The following is a 21,521-nucleotide window of genomic DNA, read 5'->3' on the forward strand; positions in this document are numbered from 1 at the left end:
AACTCGAACGTATGCATACATAACACGCACTCATCGATATATACATATAAAACCCACCGCTCGTACACTGAGTAGAAGAGAGAGAGGCTTGATCAATAACAACAACGCCCCGTAAACGCGTATGAAAATTTAACTAGAAATTGATTCTAGGAACATGGGTAACTGCATTATATCATGCCACCTGAACAAACGCACATGGGAACTTACCTATGTCGTCGACCTCACAAGGCAGAACGAGTGTGTCGCCTATGACAACACGGAACGTCTGACCGTGTGATGTGAACTGAGGCGCTGCCGTTGCTTCCGTGTCCATATCCATCGACACTGACGCTCTTCTGTGAGCACCTGAAAAGAGAAAAGTTGATTGTTTACAAAATAGATCCCACATAATTAAACCACTGATTTTGTTGCTGCTAAAGATATTAATCATATTGTAAAAGAACGTGCCTATTCATTAATGGTACAATCATCATGACTCAAAATATAAAAATCAAGCTTTGAAACTATCGTTCCTTCTTTCAAAACAATTTTCTATCTGTATGCCTTGATTTTCTAAATTTCAAATCCTAATTGCAGAAAAAGGGTCATGGTTTTACTAATTTACTAATCAAATCACATTACATTAATTAAATTACCAATATTTTCCAGAGTATATTCTAAGAAGAATGTATGTGCTTTAGAAATGTGTATATGTTTTTCTTCTAGCTCACAGCAGTGACACCTGCTAGCAACGTTGGAAAGTTCTGTGTAGTGCGTTTGTGCAGTTTGACAGCCACGTTAATCATAATCACTATCATATGCGCAATTTCGTCTGTCCACTTCTGGAAAAGTAGGGGGGGGGGGGGGCTGGGGCTCACATTATTCATGCTTTCATCCATTAAGAAAAACATCATAGCCATTCTATTTGGGAAACAGGTGATCCCCACATCAACTTATCCAAAAGAAATTGAATTGTGTTGATGTCGAGTGTCGAGTGTTTATGACACGGATAATAAATACACTATTCGCTAGGGAACAAATTTAAACTTTTTGTATCCAGGATGAAATAATGTTTTCGTTACTAATTTCGGAGTGAGCAATTCAGAGAAAGTCTCAAAACTTGTGTATCACGTTTTATTTCCGAGATATACAGGGTGTCCCAAAAGTTATGCAACCGGGTCTTTGAGCGGACTTAACTTTTGTACAAAAAACGATACAGACATGAACCTTGTATTAGTTATTAACATTATCTATATGGATATTATTTAAACATTGAACATGAAAATAATTATCTGCATGAACGTTCAGTATGGAATAAAAAGCTCGTAAGGTGTGAAAAAATATATTGTACGAAGGAAAGAAAAAAATAGATAAAAGACAAATATGAAGTAGCTTGCAATAATTTTTCAGAAGGTGCGTCTACGAGAAACATCCTTGAAACAGATAATGCCAGGAAACCTTCACCTGGGCAACCTTGAATGTCTCGTAGTGCAGAGAAATGTAATGCCTGTCGAATAAAGTCTAACAATAGCTCAACTGTAGTCACTTCTGAGCGCTACAGTGACATGTTAATAACGTTTATCGTTCACCAAATGAGGTGGTTCGGTCTTAAATAAATGTGACGCAACAAGAGGATGCCACTAGTCATACATGATTAGTGCCAATTAGGACATTTTCCTAGTCCCCTCATTTCCATATTCAGCAATATCAATTGGCCAACTAGATCACCAGACGTAGCCTCATAGGACTACTTCCTGTAGGGTTACCTAAAATAAGGAGTGTACACCTCAAGACTCAACACAACTGCTGAACTAAAGAGAAACATGTTGGGGGGAAGGGGGAGATAGAGGACATTCTGGCCTATTTGCTGCACCACAGTACGACTTCGATAGCCCAAGGATGTTCTCCTCAAGTTGGTGCCCATCTATGGGATGTTATATTTAATCGATGAACAGTGCTGTAAACTCCTGTATCTTGGTTATGTGTTACACACAGCGCTTAATAAATGTGCTTGTTCCATTCCTAGAAATGTACATTTGAAATATGTTCCATCAATATGAACCATCCTGTATATTAATATTCACTATTGTAGCAAACAGCGTTACAATAAACGTCACACACCAACACATATGAGACGACTGAAGGTATATATGATGATTTGACACGCAAACAGTTTGCGGTGTTGCCAGATTACAAGAAAAGCGGAATTCAGTGGTGTATAAATTACCCATATTATACCATATATGCCGTCACACGTATCTAGAAAATGGTACTGATGGAGAAAAATGAGTGGTAAATCCGAAATAAGAATACCAAAATCAGTTAAGAACACCTATTCGTTGAGAGGATACAAAATGGCTTTGTTGTAGATGGTTGCAAATATATTAAAGAGTAGGGCACCCACTCATGTGAGACTGGCTGTGTCGAAAACAACCCCTGGAAATAGAACCAGGTTTTCCCTAGACAGACCATCTAAATAATACTAGACCAAGACGATCCATGATAAAGCTAATATCGGTGAAAACGTCACCTCCTTTCCCTTTAATAATTGAAGCTGATGATACATATGCTTGTAGATTTCCTAAAGGGTCGCAAGAAGGAGCAAAAGTCAACGAAATGAAACATCACCTCATCCAAAGTCGTTAATTAAGAGTAATGACACGCTACTACAAATATTATCACGGATGACTTCAGTCTGTCAAGCTTTGACACCAACTCAAATAAACTCACAAACATACCAGCGAAAGAAAGAGAAACCACACGCACGAGAAAGAAGAAATGTTGGCCCAGACACATACTGACTATAAACTTCCTAAAAGAAATGAAACATTTCTGATGCCTTGTCATGTAGGGAAAAATAAATGTAACATTTAGCTGAACCAAACTTTTCTGGAGCTCACAAGTTTTGACTAGCTTCAGCGAAGAAAAAGTTGAGAAAGGGATAAGAGTCGTATCATGTTTAATTTACGGTTTTGATTGAATTTCTAAGAAAAAGATATGTAGTGACATCTATCTTAGAGTTCAGTGAAGCTTCTTGGCAAAGATGCTGAAGATGTAGTGATCATTGGCACAATAAGTGTTTCTTGACGAGTACCAGCTGCTATGCTAGACTGCTACTGTTCTAAAATGACTACTTCTTTTACAACCAAGTCAACTGGGTCCTTTAATTTAAAACTCTGCACGTAGACTATAGAGCAACTTTATGTTGTAGCTGGCAACAACGTATTAAATGCGAATTTTTAATCCCCCAGAGGACCTTTCTTATGGATTACAAAACTGCATGCAAGTGCTCGAGTACTCCACACGAAGGTTTTCATGCAGGCTCATGTATGCTTTTCAGCATTTGCTGAAAGCAAATATCACTGCTGATCCTCCCACGTGAAGAAATTCTCAAGAAATTCACCTCTGAATCATGTTTGAGAATAAGTTACGAAAAATCATAACATTCTGAAAATAATCGCTTCTGTCTTACTCTTAGATCCAGTAGAATCTTAACATCGTGAGAAATGTTTTATGAAAACTTCTGATCAAATACTTAGGTCCAGAAAATCCTTACACTCTGGGAATTACTTTTCCCTGAGCAATATCTTCGTATGGTTCAGCAGAATTTTTAGATTATAAAAATTATTTTTTCTACGACAATTACCTTGTGAGTCAAGCCTTAGGTTCAGCAGAATTTTTACATTTTTAGAATAATAATTTCTTGTACAATTACCTTCTGAGCCAAGTCGTAGGTTCAACAGAATTTTTACATTATGACAATTATTTTGTCTTGAACAATTACCTTCTGAGCCAAATCGTAGGTTAAGCAGAATTTTTACATTATGATAATTATTTTCTAAAAAAATTATCTTCTGAGCCAAGTCGTAGGTTCAGCGGGAACTTTATTACTGAGAATAATTTTTCTTGAACAAGTACCTTCCGAGTCAAATCTCAGGTTTAGCAAAATCTTAAATGTTATAGTTCTTCTTGAACAATTATCTTGTGGAACAGCATTGTGAGAACTGCAATTTTTGTCTAAACTTTAATTCAAGAATGAGCTGATACGATGAACTAGTAAAGTAGGGGAGATTCTGGTAGAGACAGCCGTAGAGAAAACTGTTTTCCGTTTACTTCACTCTCAAGGAAGAAGGCCAGTCCACAAGAAGGAAACCGGTTTGACCCTACATATCGATTTAAAACCTTCGAGGGAATGGGCGAGAAGGAGAGTAGAAAAGGAACCCTGTCACAACATTGCTTTCGCCTTCAGTCAAAATTACTGATACGGAACAGACGGTTCTCTATCACCGACCGCCTTGTGATATGTATCAGAACCGCTCGATCCACAGGATTTATCTCGATTCAAAGGCGGAGAAATGCAGCCACCACCCCACGATCCATCAATCAACAGCTTCACCATGAACAAGCCGGCTTCCTTCTTTCCTTCCATGTTTTTTTTCCTGGCAGGAACTGTGAGGGGAAAAGCTGATTCGGTAGATCTGGGTGAGTAGACCTCAACTTGGTGACTTTATCTGCGAAATTATCATGCAATCGGACATACTCTGCTTCCTCAGCTAAGCGTTGCACAGCGGTTGGGTGATCTGGAAGCGAAATTAAGTGATAGATTCAACCCTGTGGTTTCAAACGTGGTACCTTGCTTTAATGTTGCTGCCAAGATTTAGGACGACGAAATTTCGAAATTTATAATTTATGGCACGTCTCAAAACTAGCACTTACGACTATATTGAAGCATTTGTAGCTTTACTACTGTAAGTGCATATTCTCTTAAACATTTGTAACTTTAATCCTGTCAAGTGCATATTCTATAAAACATTTGTGGCCTTAATCCTGCCAAGTGCATTTCTTTGAAACATTTGTGGCTTTAATCCTGTCATGTGCATATTCTATGAAATATTTGTAGCTTTACTCCTGTCAAGTGCATATTTTATGAAACATTTGCAGCTTTACTCCTGTCAAGTGCATATTCCACTAAACATTTGTAGCTTTACTCCTATGAAATGCATATTCCATGAAATATTTGTAGCTTTTCTCCCGTCAAGTGCATATTCCATGAAACATTTGTAGCTTTACACCTTGTCACGTGCATATACCTCAAACATTTGTAGCTTTACTTCTGTCAAGTGCATATTCCATGAAACATTTGTAGCTTAACTCCTGTGAAATGCATATTCCATGAAATATTTGAAGCTTTTCTCCTGTCAAGTGCATATCCCATGAAACATTTGTAGCTTTACTCCTGTCAAGTGCATATTCCATGTTCTCCTGTCAAGTGCATTTTCTATGAAACATTTGTAGCTTTTCTCCTGTCAAGTGCATATTCCATGAAACATTTGTAGCTTTACTCCTGTGAAATGCATATTCCATGAAATATTTGTAGCTTTTCTCCTGTCAAGTGCATATTCCTGAAACATTTGTAGCTTTACTCCTGTCAAGTGCATATTCCATGATACATTTGTAGCTTTACTCCTATGAAATGCATATTCCATGAAATATTTGTAGCTTTTCTCTTGTCAAGTGCATATTCCATGAAACATTTGTAGCTTTACTCCTTGTCACGTGCATATTCCTGAAACATTTGTAGCTTTACTCCTATCAAGTGCATATTCCATGAAACATTTGTAGCTTTACTCTTGTGACGTGCATATTCCATGAAATATTTGTAACTTTTCTCCTGTCAAGTGCATTTTCTATGAAACATTTGTAGCTTTACTCCTGTCAAGTGCATATTCCATGAAACATTTGTAGTTTTACTCCTGTCAAGTGCATATTCCATGAAACATTTGTAGCTTTTCTCCTGTCAAGTGCATATTCCATGAAACATTTGTAGCTTTTCTCCTGTGAAATGCATATTCCATGAAATATTTGTAGCTTTTCTCCTGTCAAGTGCATATTCCATTAAACGTTTGTAGCTTTACTCCTGTCACGTGCATATTCCATGAAACATTTGTAGCTTTTCTCCTGTCAAGTGCATTTTCTCTATGCAACATTTGTAGCTTTATTTCTGTCAACGAAGTTTTTGTAGATTTACTCCTGTCAAGGTCATATCCCATGGAACGTTTGTAGTTTTACTTCAGTCAAATGTGTATATCTAGGAAACATTTGAAGCTTTAATTCTGTCAAAATGTTTCATACTCTATGAAACATTTGTACGCGTAGGTATACTCCAGTCAAGACCATATTCTATAAAACTTTTGTAATTTGCAAGTTCCACTTTAGACTTAAATGTACATTCTATGAAACATTTGTAGCTTTGCAAATGTAACTTCTGATAATGTGTTTCATTATCAAATTATGTTTATTACGAACTGTTCTCGATTTATTTGATTGATTATAATTGCCCATGGGTTTGACTCAAAAAAATAACTTTCTGGAAAAATCTCTCGTCCATCTCCGTGATCTATCTTTCTTTCGAAAAAAGAAGATAAAAAGATAGATAAAAATGAATAAGCAGAGAGAGAGAGAGAGAGAGAGAGAGAGAGAGAGAGAGAGAGAGAGAGAGAGAAAGAGAGAGCATCGAATGGAGAGCAGCATGCTAATATGTAGGACTAACCTTCTCATTTATGATTAAATCCCCATTGCAAAATTCCTTTCCATGTCACTGCTGTGAGAGAAAACAGATTTAGCATTTCAAAATGCATAATGTTACAATGGTTTTTCGTCACTTGATTAAGAAAAAACAGCAGAGTTACTCTGCACAGTGTAGAGAAGATGTTCCAATTACCGCACATCCCACTGCTCCTAAAACCAATAACTGATTTTTGTGAACTTTGACCTTAGTGTAATAAATAACTGAAGTAAATGTAATGACCTCGTAATTAACCCGAGCAACTGCTACCAATTACCCTTAATGACATGAAATCTACAACAGAAAAAGTGGATGAGTTTTTTTTATCTGAAACTTGATTGGTGAAAGCATATTACCCCATACAGATCAAAACGTGTTTCCATATTTCTACTGATTTATAAATGATGGAATTTGATTTAATTGCAAGTGAAATTATACTTCCATGTACTCAATAATCTGTGTTTTTGGGCTAATCATATGTAGTGTTACATAAATAGAGAAATATAATAAAATCATGGGAAAGAATGTTTGCGTGCTGCTACTACTACAAAAGAGATAGCAAATATTGCCCTACAGAAACCAATTTGATACATGAGAACTGTGCAAATTATGTAGTTTTACTTCTACGAAACTTTTGAAGCTTTACTCCAGTGAAGAACATATTCTAAGAAACTTTTGCAGCTTTACTCGAGTGAAGAACATATTCTACGAAACTTTTGAAGCTTTACTCCAGTGAAGAACATATTCTATGAAACTTTTGCAGCTTTACTCCAGTGAAGAACATATTCCATGAAACTTTTGCAGCTTTAGTCCAGTGAAGAACATATTCTATGAAACTTTTGCAGCTCGACTCCAGTCAATAACATATTCTGTAAAACTTCTGCAGCTATACTCTTTGCGGATTTATTCCAGTCAAGAACATATTCTATGAAATATCTGTAGCTTCACACCTGTCACGTACATAATCTATGAATGGTTCATGACTTTTATCCTGTCAAATGCATATTCTATGAATTGTTTGTAGTTTTACTTCTAACAATTGCATATTCTATGAAACGTTTCTGATTTTACTCCCGTCAATTTGGGCAGCTTTATTCCTGTCAAAAAGACTCAAGTACATACTAATATGCTGAGTTTAATTTGTCATCTTAATTTAAACAGTTATACACATACTTAGTCTTCATTATTGCTTATCTATAAATGTGTAACAGAGATTGTCATGCCAATGATTTGGAACAATTTTTTTCTACAAAAAGGTCTAGGGTACATGTAGTATATTAGGGAATGACAATGGGAATTTCATGTGTTTTAAGGATTTGGGGGATGTGTGGACTAATCACTGATGGAAGGAACTAATTTTATTCAAAACCCACGTCTTCAAGGTCTTTTAAATTATTTTTTCTTAGATACGAGGGAATATGTAGGAAATTTATTCACTGCCAAAGAAACATAATCTTCATGTTGTACATCCTATTTTTAGTTTCCCCCGGGCGTCTGGTATTAATGTACCAGGAAGTTTTATTAAAAATTCATGATGCGTTGCCCTTACCTTCGGAGGATGAGAGTCGGCTGCTTCAAAGCAAGTGTAAAGCTGTGCAGAATCCCGTGCGAAACTGGACGGGACAAAATGATGACTCAAAACATTCCCAATGCGTGTGTGTACCTTCATCCATTATATCTTATCACTGTTCATTCCCATCGTCGGGATTAGCCAGAAGTGACACAAATTATGTGTTAAATGAACTAAACCAATCAATCAAAAAGAAAGTATTTAGGTGACTTCCGTGGTGGTGTGGTGAACATAGCGCGCTACGACGCCAGAGTCCCTAGTTCGAATCCAGGCCTGGGCATGCTGTTCTCTGTGAGTATCCTTTCATCCATTTCATCTTTGCGATTAGCCAAAAGTGGCAGAAAATCGAAGTAAAATAAAATAATCAATCAAAAGTGTATTTGTGTGTATTTAGGACTGAAAATTTTTTGCTCTGTTTAAAAATGAAGCTATATTATTGCCAACGGCATATATTGAAATTTTGTACTCAATGTAATTCCCTGTCTCTGCTAAAGAAAACGCGTGAAATATCATTTACAATTATTGTTCCAGTGGAAAAAATTTAGTACACCATTAGATAACTTGAGCCGCGGTAGCTCAGTCGTCGTCGGCCTCTGTGGTGGAGTGGTTAGCACAGCGCGCTGCAATGCCAGAGGTCCCGGGTTAGAATCCCGGCTAGGACATGGATATTTGTGTTTGTAAGTAATGAGGAAAACCGAGAAAATAGTAATATTGATATGAGTGAAAGTCGAGAAAATGTGTGAATGACGGGGTATACTACCGCATAGGGATATTCCTATTATTAAAGAAAAAAGTCGTTAGGGCGTCTGACTACCATGCGAGAGACCCGGGTTCGATCCCCGGTGGGGGAGAACCGGGAATTTTTCCACCTGTTCAAGCAACTCTGGCGCCCACCCAACGTGGAGGAAACGCCGGGGGGGGGGGGAAAGGCGCCCAGGGGCGTGGTGCTGATCACATCACCCCCACCTTCGGCCGCGATCAAGAATGTGTCGGGCCCTAACCCCACACCCCCTATACGCCTTCATGGCGTGGTCACAGCACAGGGGAGCACTTTACTTTTTTTATTAGATAACTTATACTTATAAGTAATGGAGTATCCAATTGTTAAACTGATCTCAGTCTTTGTAAAAGAGGGAAGCATTATTGGCCGTAAGCTCCAATTCCAGGAATTCGAAACTATTTTTATATAACCTTGATCAAAGCTATAGAAATTCCATTCCTACTGTTTTTCTTACAAATTCCCCCGTGTCTCTCACCTCAGTTAAAGCATGGAAGAATCCGAACAATGTGTCAAAACATCCGCGAGAGTAACATTCCTGAACAAGAAGGGTTCGAAGAAGAATTTTTGATACACGACTGGTGATGGCATCTTGAGCATGAAGTTCTCTAAACATGTCGACGAACTTAGACGCAATTAGGGTAATCGTTCCTTACCAAGGGTAAGTTTAGGTCACCGACACCTTTTTAGGATCTCGTGACAACATGGCGGCGTGCTTGTTCAGAGGGTGGCAGCACTAAGAAATAGGTCGACCCTTGCTTGAACAGTGCTCTTCCAGATTCCAATCATTTTTGCCCCTGTTCACTCTATTTTTTGCGTTATCGTGTCGGGAGAAAAAAAATGTAGAAATCTCCACACCCAAAGAAGAAAAAAAATCTTTTGTTGTTGGAAATACTGTAGAGGGATCATTAAAAGGAAACCAAAGAAATGGGACTTTCCTTCTCCCTCCTAAGCTCCTATCAGGAGACTCTCAAGCTAAACGACTCGGGAGGAGACAGGAACAATGAAAAAGAAAAAAAGAAGCAGAGGAGACAGAGATACGACAAAATCCGAAACAAAAGAATATCCCCGCTCTTGCAGCTTAAGTCGTAGTCTTGATCGTTAGGTTCCCAAGGATTACGGAAGGCTGAAGCCTGGGACGCAATGTTGTGGTATCAAGTCGAAGCGTACAGTGTAAACAAGAGAAAGAAATTGGTATTTACATTTGCTTGAATCTAGGAAAGTATATCGGCCAGTAGCGAAAGAGTGATTAACGGAGCGCGCTTGGATTCGAATCCTAAGTAACGTGTGGAACTTTCATTGCATGCTTCTTCGTTGATCTCAATAATTTATAGAGGCTGAAAGAAACTCCGTTGTCAAGTCAGTAGGCGTCTGGCAACACGGAAGACCCGGGTTCGATTCCCACCCAGAAGCTATAAATTCAAACCCTGAAATGTTTCGACCGATTTCGCTCAAATTCAATCCGTAATAGTTCTCAAAGATTTTTGGGCCCCCCAGATGACGCAGTGGTATTGTTGTCGCCTTGTAATCAAGGGGTCCCGGGTTCGATACCCGGTGGAGGCACAAATGGTTCGGATCCCACTTTAAACTGTAGGTCCAGTCCCGATTAGCATTACTGTGCATAAAGTGGACTTAAAACACCAAATCAATCAATCAATTCTCAAAGATTTTACTGTCATAAAATTTACTATCCAGAATCTCTAACTTTGAAGCAGTTATCGATGTTACGGAATTAATTGAAAATATGGGTATTTCCACAAAACATTTTCCAAAACTCAACCTTCGTATGTGTGTTTCAGATACGTCACAAACTGTGGCTTCGAGCATTCATGATTGTGGCCAGTTCTTGTAAGCATACGGAATTCAAGCTTGTGGGCAGAAGATACTAACACAGACATTCGTGATGTAAAACAAACGTGCAGTTGGTTCAGATGTAACGAACGCTACGTGGTGGATATTTCTTTGCAAACTTCAAACAAAATTGGCCCTAAAACATGGCGGCTGCGAACATCATGACGTCACATGAAACCCACCTATATTCAACAAAATAATCCAAAATTGTTAATAAGCAGATATCTCGGCCCAAAAAAGGTGTACAGTACATAAATAGTCCATTGTGAAATTAGAACAATTGTTTCCCAAGGAAGCTTACACATGTAGGTTTAACCAAACCTCGGATTCACAGCTCTACTTGCCGGTTCACTATTCCAAGTTCCACCAAGCCTATTTTACAGCTATTATCCAGCGGCAGTCGCATGTTCCTCTCAGTACCAATGCCGCATCTTTACGCTCTGATACAAGGATTCAATATGGCGCACATATGTTAAGTTTCGTAGCAGAAACCGTGCGAATACAAAGGGAAGTTCTCAGCGTCTGGGCGCAACAATGCTTTCACGACTGCAACAATACATTCAGGGCAAGCAAGGACAACAATCACTGCAGAAGTTCCTCAAGCCGTGGATTCAGGAAAATCCGTATTGGACAACAATAACTCACGCTATTCATGGACCCATTCTTCCACATGTCGAGCGTTCATGCGTCTTCCTCTTGTCAGCTGATATTACATCTGTCCTTCGTCTTTGTGAAAAGCCATTTTAATTTTCTTCCTCTTGTTACAACAAATTACGCATTAGCCTACCCATTAGTCCTCCCTAGTACCAGCAATTACCACATACTCTTGACGTTCATCCTACAAATACAGCATTTGCTTTCGCCATTTTCTAGATCACCCCCGCAAAACCTCTCCCCCGTCTCTTTCTCTCTTTCCCCGCTTGTTTTAATCTTCTTTTCCCAAGTCATGGGAGGAAATCAACTTGTATGCATAGCAAATGAGGCTATTTCCTCATCCATTCACTCCCTCCGTACCCTATTACTCTTTTATTATGACTGCATTACCAACTTCCATTCACTAAAATTCAGTTTCGCTCAGGATTGCCAACCTTCCAGCGCTGAAAGAAGCTCAGGTTATGGAATCTGCCCTTCAAATCGCATGATCTGCGTTTCCCCATCTTATTTCCCATGCAGGATCCTCTCTTCAATATATTTTTTTCCCTTTTAAGAAATTAGTAATTCAAATTCCATTTATATTTCGGCATAAAAATGCAAAGGCTTCTTCATTGGGCTACTTCGGTATTGATTTAAACACCAGAACCTTTACCGATTTTCCTATATCTTTCTGAATTTCTAAAAAACAGAAGCTCCCTTGACTTTAATAAAGGAATGATAACCAAACTATAACTAATAACAGTTAAAGACTTGTATAAATAGAACAAATATGTAATGATGAAATCAATAGATCGAATGGCGAAGGAGAAATTTGTAAGAACATTTGCATTTGACATGAAAAATATTTGGAGATAGATGTTACAAACAGTATTTGTTTTTTGTTTTTTGTTTCTTTTTTGTGTTTGTGTATAATTCTGTATCCTTGGGTTTCTTCCATGGATCAGTGTAGTTCAAAGAGCCAATAAGATTGGAACTTTCAGCCCTCCCCCATGCGTCGAGGGAAGAAGTATAAATATGGCCTCTGACAGAGTGAGGGACACAGTGTGTGTGAAACGGATAGCAGAAGGGAGAGTGATCTTCGGTCTCCAGTGGCCTCCCATGAGAAAGAGCATCCCGAGGCGGTTCCGCGCTGCAGTTCTGCATTGGGGCTCAAATTAGAGAAATGTAAATAACGTAAATTAGAGAATTAATGGAAGAAACCGAGCCTTGTTTTGTTGAATTGTAAATAAATGTATAAAGCCCATTTCTGCGAGTTTTCAGGCATCACCCTGCAACATTAATTCAGTAAGTTCTTGCCTGTGATTGATTCTTTGGTTCCGAGCGCTCTGGTGAGGAACGGGATGGGAAACCAGGACTAGCGAGCCATTTAGTTATTTATTTGGTTTTCTCCTGCCAGAAGCGGCCCGTTAAGGGTGGAATGTTGCGGAACATAGTCGAGACGAAAGGTAGCCACAAATATACTCTTCAGATATGAGTATAGGAAATAGAGCAGATCAAACTTTCCAAACTTTTGCCCAACAATTATTAATGCTAACACACTTTGTCTTTAATCCAACTATTTATTCTACAGGTGACGCATATCTTGGCATAAAATCAGATGTTCCGTCCTACCATTTCTCTTAGTACATATTCAAACGTTCCGTCGTTCATTTTCAGCGTGTTGCGTTTCCATACACCGAGCCTTAACCATGCTTTCCGAACTTGCAACCCTTCCCGGCTTCCTGATGTGGCTTCCTTGCCCCATTCACGTATCCCTCTTGTTTCTAAACCAAGTTCCAAGAAAAGTTTTACTTCACTGTCCATTATACTTTCCTGTCTGTCTGTCTGTCTTCCAGAGAGAAAATGCCTCCTCCAAATTGAAGTCTATGAGTGGAATACACAAGTACTCTTATCTGTAATATGTGAATGTCTCTTATTTGTACTGCTTGATTAACATTAACTATAAATATTGAAAGATAACATATGGAAAAGAAAGAGGGAGAAGTGACCCTCGGTGGCCTTCGTTGAAGGTTGTCATCATCACGGAAAAGCCTCAATCAGGAATTCCGGCAGCCTGGTTTGAACTAGTGACCTCCACAACGCGGAAACGTACGCAACTGGTACGAGCAGAGATGACCAACTAATGTGATTGTCCACGAATTGATTCTTCAATTATCACGAGGTACACAGGTGGTCAATTCGGAATTGGTAGCAGCCCCACAAATGACCAAATGACCCGTGACAAATGTATATGAGCGAGATGCTAATTCCATATTCCCTTGTCTCTTCACTCCCTCCCCGCTCAAGAAAAACGTAAACCAAATCGATTCGACATATTCCATACAGAATTACCCATGATTCACCTTTAGTTTTTCTGTGTGGTGATAAAGGTTTCCTGACGGCGTAGTGGTAATGCAGTCATCTTGTAATCCAGGAGTTTCGGATTCAATGCACAGTGACTAGGATCCCACACTTGTGCCTAACAGGTCAATTAAAGTAGCTTCGTACTAAAATATTAGCCTAGTGTACACCTGAACCGGCAATGACTGATTGATTGATTGATTTGCTCTATTTAATTTCGCTTTTTGTGCCACTTTTGGCTAATTTACGAAGATTGGGATGAGTGATGACATGATGAAATTGATGATTGGACACTCACAAACATCCCTGTCCAGACCGGGATTCGAACCCGGGATCCCTGGCGTCGTAGCGCAATGTGCTAACCACTCAGCCACGGGGGCCGGCCCGGCAACGTTTGAAATGTCGATTAGTGAGGTTTGCTAGTGCCGCCATCTTGAAATACGACGCCATTTTCAATTTAAGCATATACCTCTTTAAGGCATTATCTCCGGAAGCAGTGGACCGATTTCAACATTTTCCTAGTTGAAGCAAAGCTAAAAGAGCAAATATGTCGAAAATATAAGAATAGAAGGAGGAAGAAAACAATAAATGATTTTTTAAAGCCACGAGAATATATATTGCACACGATTTGTACGATTCGATACATTCAGTAGTGAACTATTTTCTTCAATTACTCTGTTGGCTAATCTAGACAAAGTAATAGGATAACATAGTAAACAGCTTATCCATAAGGATAAAAAAAAAATATCAGCTAACCTTCCTGGTGGAATGGGTAGCGTAGTGCACTAGGAAACCAGGATCCTTAGGTTCGAAGCTTCGGCAACTTCTTCCATTATGCAGGGGCGCGTCAAGTGTTCCAACAATGTATAACGAGCAAGTCGCTCCCTTAGCAGACTGATTACTTAGACGGCTTTTAGTGGGTTTCGCTTATTTATTGACGACACAACAGTAGAATGCCTACATTTAATGCATCAATACTTCTTTCATAGCACAAATCGCAACGCTGGGTTGCCGCTCTCACAACAGACACTTTCTCCCTGGGGACCCCATGACACTTGACTGAGCTAAGATATAGTTCGCTCCTGGCCAAAACCTGTTGGACCATCAAGTATATGAGCGACCACTGAGCTTTACCTGGCGCATTCCATACAATACTAAAATACCACCTCGAACCACATCAACAATGAAAATTGCATGTTGCATAAATTGAAAGTCCAACAAGGCACAATTGTGGTAAATTGAAAACAGTTTAATGGCAATCCAACATAATTCGAATGTTTCCACCGGTTAAGGGGTAATCAACTTTTTTAAATGTGATTTACCGCGGTCTTCATACAAAAGCTATCAATTTTAATGAAATAATCCAGTTTCCAGCCACTCCATTTTAATGCAATTTCCACCTGGACAGTATTTGCACTCTATTAATTGTAGGCGAAATTACCAAAAAAGAAGGGGGCTATTAGAACCTATTGGTGTAATGATTCTAAATTGTTCATTCCATTTTCAGGACACAAATAGCATCCGTAAACAGATATGTAATTTTGCAAAGGTTTTCCATTTTTTTAATTTTTCTTACGCCGCTTTTCTTCATATTTACAATAATCTCGACGATGAGGATGAATGATAAGGGATGCAACGCCATGCCAGGAGGAACCGTCGATTTGCGAGTCGACCACCGAACGCACTTGACCACTGAGGCGGCCACAGTTCTAAATGTGTAATTGTAGGAGGGCTCAACAACAATTCGTATGGTGGTGATCTGTTTGAAACATAAAGTAGAATCTATCGACGAATAGCAGGCACACATCTAAAACTGTATTTCGGGAGGGGCCGGATCCAACTGTCTCACGGCCTCAGCGATGGCCTAGTGGTAAGGTTATCGCCTTATTAATCAAAGGGTCCCGGGTTCAATACCCAGTGAAGGCGCATGCTAGTTCTGATCGAACTTTAAACTGTAAGTCCGGTCCCAGCCCATCTGTGCATGAAGTGGACTTGGAAAAAAAACTAAATTCTCAAAACTCACTCAATTTTATATCGACAACATGATCATCCTTCAAACACCTCCGGCCTAAATAGAAATTTATACACAGCCCTTGCTTACGATTTTAAGTGCCATAGTATTACCTCAATGGACTGGCCTCGTATTGCATTGGAACGTCAAACGCCTCATGAGTTTCAAGATGGCAGAGTGAAGTTTACAAAACTTCGCAAAATACAGGGTGGTCCAAAAGTCGCCGTACAGCCTATTATTTCAGAAGTTGTAAGGAAAATGAAACATTTTAATACACCTATGTAAATTGGGTATGAGGGCCCATCTTTTGGGGCATAACACAACAATGGCCGCCATTTTAAAATCCACCATTTTGAATTGCAATCCATTTTTTTTAATGGAAAGGGGGTCATGTGGGGTATCAATACACATTGCAATTTTGCCAGGAATTCAATTCTGGAATCAGATTTCACATAACTGTTACGGTGTAGGCGTTATTGGCATCCAAAAGTCTGAAAACCTTATTCTGTTGCAGGTGACATGCTGGCGTTGATAAAGCAAGAACGAATTGAGGTGATCCTGATGTCTTGCGAACGAAGCAGTCGAGTCGTTGCAGCAGATTTCAACAGGCGCCGCCGAGAGAGAGCACCGGTTTCGCATAACACTTGCATTTCTCCTATCCAAAGTCAAGGAAACTGGAAATGTGTCCGACAGGCGACGTAGTGGTCGTCCCAAATCTTCCACTGACGAGATAACCTCGACGATGGTCTTGGCTGCCTTTGCCTTGAGCCCACAATGCAGCACTCGACGTCTTGTAAGTGAAATTGGTGTTAGCCGTTCCTCCATTATGCGTATTCTTCATTCAACAAATGGCACCCATTTAAGATCCAAATGCTGCAATAACTTTTCTGAGGATGACCAAGACAGACGTGTCGAGTTCTGTACGTGGGCATTACGTCAACATCAGAACAACCATACATTCCCACAGAGTATCCTATTCAGTGACGAGGCAATGTTTTATGTCAGTGGCGAAGTGAACCGGCAGAATCATAGATATTCGTGTGATGAAAATCCCCACTGGATTGACCCATCCAACGTTGTTGGAGATGTTAAAATCATGGTGTGGTGTGGGATATGGGGCACCCGTGTGGTTGGACCAATCTTCATCGATGGAACCCTTAATTCCGAGCGGTACTTGGACATGCTGAGAGACTAAATGAAGATGGTACATTCCCTTCGTTTTCCAACAAGATGGTGCTCCGCCAAACTATGGGCTAATTGTCCGTCAGTGGCACGATGTCCCGTTGCCTGGGCAATGGATTGGTCGGCGTGACCCAGTGGAATGGCTACCAAGATGACCCGACCTCATACCTATGGACTTTTATTTGTGGGGGCATTTGAAGCAATTCGTTTACGCAGAGAAACTTCGTGATATTCACCATCTGCAACAAAGAGTTACGCTGTGCTGCAGTGAAATCGCACCAGAAGTGTTTCTGCGAGTGTCTGCTGACTGGAGTTATGCATTAAACAAGACGGTCGGCATATTGCACAAACCATTTAGCCCTTCAGTGTCAACTTTGGATGCCAATAACTCCTACACCGTAACACTTATGTGAAATCTGATTCCAGAAATGAATTCCTGGAAATATTGTCATGTGTTTTGATACCCCACATGACCCCATTCCCATTAAAAAAATGGACGGCAATTCAAAATGGCGGATTTTAAAACGGCGGCCATTGTTGTGTTATGCCCTAAAAGGTGGGCCCTCATACGCAATTTACATTGCTGTATTCAAATGTTTCAGTTTCCATACAACTTCTGAAATAATAAGCTGTACTGCGACTTTTAGATCAGCCTGTACACTTAAGGCGGTTGACGTAAGGTAGATCGTTGGTAGTTCAATTTCTCATTTCTACTTATATTCAGGAACCCAGAGAGAGAGAGAGAGCGAGTAAGAAGTAAAGATATAATAATACATGGAAACGAGGGAGATGGGAAAGAGAAACAAAACATAGAAAGCTCATTAATTCTTTCTTTCTTCAAAAAAATATTTCGTCCCCCCGTGCCTGTGCAAAAAAATTCTAACTCTCTCTCTCTCTCTCTCTCTCTCTCTGTGTGTGTGTGTGTGTGTGTGTGTGTGTGTGTGTGTGTACAAGAGAGGAATAAAAAAAGAAAGAAAGAAAGACACACAGTGAGAGAGAAAGGTTTTTTTTTACGTATATCTATCCCTTTCTCTTTATGTGGTAAAAGGTAAAGGTAAAGTGTTCCCTTGTGCTTTGCACTACGCCATGAAGGCGTATAGGGGTGTGGAGTTGATCACGGCCGAAGGTGGGGGCGATGTGATCAGCACTACGCTTTACCTTCCACAGATTACTCCAGTTACCCACTTCATACGACGATGAGTGGGCGCCGGAGCAGCTTGAACAGGTGGGAAAAATACCGAGGATCGAACCCGGGTCTCTAGTATGGTAGTCAGACGCCCTAACGACTGAGCTACCGCGGCTTCTCTTTATGTGCACTCGTGCAAATATTTAGTCCTCTCTCCCTCTCAGTGTGTCAAAAAATTCCTACTCTCTGTCTCTCTCTCTCTCTCTCTCTCTCTCTCTCACCCTCTGTGAATGTTTGTGTGTGTATGTGTATATAAGAGAGTAATCAAGAAATAAAGAAAGGCACAAATAGGGATGAAAAGATGCCCCTCTCTCTTTTTTCTTCCCCTCTCTCTTTTTCTTCCCCTCTCTCTGTCCCTTTTCCTCCCTCACCCCTCTCTCTGCCGTTTTATGTGGACTCGCTCAAATATACCAGTTCTGGAAACCAATAATCGCGGTAGCGTTCAGGAGTGACGTAGTTCGGTGCTAAAAAAAACACCAAAACACCTGAAATAAAGATGGGGATAGCAACCCCACTCAGGAACGAAGTATTTTGGAATTCATCCGCTTCTGGTGCTGGCTGAAAATGCACCTATTGATTCAACCGCTGGCGACCGGACGTCGTGAAGGCTAATCTAATAGGAAGCTCATTTAGCTCCAATCAGGACCCTCCAGGGCCCTGTTTTCACAGGCGCGCTATGGAATTCTTCTTTGTGCCTAGAGACGAGAGCCATCGCTCTCGACGCTGAAATTGCTTCCTAACGACGTGGACTATCGCGTTGCATCCTGGGTACTTCGTACGCGAACAACGAAGCTCTCGTCTGACAACAATAGCGACCTCAGGGGCCAAAAAACAAGTCCCTGACATTTAAGATTGGAAAGGGTATTCACTGTGTCCTGCACCTTGGAATGTGATAAGTCTGCGTGAGCTCTTTGGAATTTATCTTCCTAACAACACCGTGGTCACTAGGAACATTCTTTTTTTAAAAAAAAGATTGCACATCCTTCATTCCAAACAAATACCCGTCATCTCATTCCATTTTACATCAATCCATGCTGAGAACATGTAAAGTGTTTGAGCTCGATTGGACAAAAGAAAAACACCATCAGAAATGTTGATTGGTTGATATACTGACGTTGAGGTGCGTATTCTTTGAGGCTATTTTCTCTTGTCGTATTATAAACAGAGAAGCTGATCAACGCACGACTTTTCAGCAAAGCTTTTAAGGGAGGCCTGAGTTCTTAATAGAAGTGTCATGCCAATGTTTTGTAATTGTATTATGGTTACTTCAGTCCTTGACTTTGAAAGTGACTGTAAAGCTTCGAATTTTATCTGGACTTTAATTGCTCGATAATCCAGTGCCTGAACATGGAGTAACATTAGCATTTATCCGAAAGAATCTCTTCACTCCAGTCCCCGAAGATGGAAGTGACGTCAGCTCTGGAAACTTTAAAATTTCTTCCAGAACTCTAGGGTGTTCGGGAAGAGGCACATAAGTCACAAACTGCGATTTGTGTTGTTTCCATTTATGTCACGCTGAATCAATTAAAGAAAATGTTGTAAGTATAATTTTGTATTGTAAAACTTTGTACCTTTGGTTTTAACGAGGCTAGAAAGTTAGTTAGTTAGTTAGTTAGTTAGTTAGCATGTAAAACTAATATAAGCAGTAATGATCCAACATGTATGTAATGTGTGCTATTAAAAGAATAAACGTACATAACTAATGCTGTAAAATAGCATTTCTTTTACTTCAGTGCTTTGTTCCCGAACAGTCTGAAATTATCCTAGTCATTAATCGAGAATCTCTTCACTTCAGTCCCTGAAGGTGAGATCTTTCCTGGAAATATTCTGCTTATTAACACGAGAGAATATCGTATCGTAAGAAGTATAAAGTCTTAGCATAGCAGGTAGCAGAGATAGGAATGCTGAATAAGTAATCAGACAAAGGTCGGGTGATTGACTTGGAAGGCTTATGTGGCATGAGTGTTGGAATTGACAGAGGGTGAGATCAGTTGGCGAGAATACGAGGGAGAGTAAGGACTGCAGATTGTGTGAGAGAAGCAAAGTGGAGAACGATTATTGGACGATGGTGTGTTACAACAGATTTGGTGGTTTATTAACGGTCCGTTCCAGGATTCGGCCAGGGAACTTAGGGGAATTTATGAGCCAAGAGCTCGACCTAACATTACCTGGTCTTGTTTACCCGTTGCATTTACCAATGATCAGATGCTTAATATCTACCTCTTGTACATGAGGGAAACAACTATAGATTTTTAACATAATTAATAAAGACATAAACCTAACATACTTACACAAGAAAAAGGATACACTTGTTACACCTGATTGGCACTTATCGCCACACACGACTGTATACTTATAGCACAATACTGTCCCGGGTTCGAACTCTCATGCACACACTCTACCGTGTAAGTAACTGGCGCACTCTCTATTCCAAGTCTCGTCACGCACTTTGGAGGATAATGTTCCTTTCCGAGCCTAGTCGCACACTGTCTTTTCTTCAAAACTGTTTTCCCCAAAAATGTAGCTTTTGGTTGATCACGTGTCCCCCTGGCCCAATGAAATTGTCCGGCGTTGTTTAGACCAAGCCGTGGGAATAGCATCTCCTGGTCATTCTCTGGATCCTCCAGTTTCTGCCACATGTTACATACATTAGTTCGGCGACGATGGACCGTGTCCAGTCGAAGGGATACAGGGCCCATTTGTCACTTCTCCCATTCCTTCGTCCTGGTTCCTTCTTGGCTGGGGAAGGAAGGAACGTAGCCCACACAGGAAGAAACATAGTACCAAACTTTCCGAAGGAAAGTATTCTCAACTTGCAGCAACATAGAATTGCCATAGTGTGATTGAATCGATGTCTGACATGGAGGTCAGAGAAGTGACATTTGAGAGGACAAGTGTAGGAACAATCTTCATCTATTTGCAAGGCAAGTAATATCCTTTTCTAAACCAATCCATATCGGTTCAGTCATGGAGAGTATAAAACCCATATCTAACCTAAGTTCATTTCTATCGCCATTCCTTTAGATGTAACCTCTTGCATTTATCACATTTAGGCCAAGCGAGTGATAACCATCTGAGAGATGAATGAGAAATAACTACATCACCCAATTCAATCTAGAGGTTCTTGGTTCGATCCCAAACGCAGCATGGGAGTTGCGTTACGATATATTCATTTCACTCCCTGAAGATGAGAGTCAGTCAGCTATCTAGAGCTGGCAATATCCTAGTCATCAATCCGAGAGATTCTCTTCACTTCAGCCTATCTCTCGAGAGATTTGAGTTCAATTTCTTCTAAGTAAAGCACAATAAGTATGAACAATTTCGCTAAGAATGATTATCGACCTCCGCGTCTGTTGTTCCTTGCTTTCACCATGGAATCCAACTCATTCAATTAGATCTCCACTT

The 21,521-nt window shown here is 40.0% G+C and overlaps 1 protein-coding gene across 2 annotated transcripts in view; it reads right to left on the bottom strand.

The window, feature by feature from the left end:
* Window positions 1–21,521, bottom strand: part of klg (klingon) — a 473,422-nt gene that overhangs the window by 249,041 nt on the left and 202,860 nt on the right. For both annotated transcript variants that reach the window (XM_083111405.1, XM_083111404.1), the window contains exon 2: window positions 208–345. In XM_083111405.1, coding sequence (XP_082967531.1) covers window positions 208–345 — 138 coding nt within the window. The remainder of the gene's footprint in view (window positions 1–207; window positions 346–21,521) is intronic.

This window comes from Lepisma saccharinum, chromosome 25 (assembly GCF_977018435.1).
Source record: "Lepisma saccharinum chromosome 25, izLepSacc3.1, whole genome shotgun sequence".
NCBI lineage: Eukaryota > Metazoa > Arthropoda > Insecta > Zygentoma > Lepismatidae > Lepisma > Lepisma saccharinum.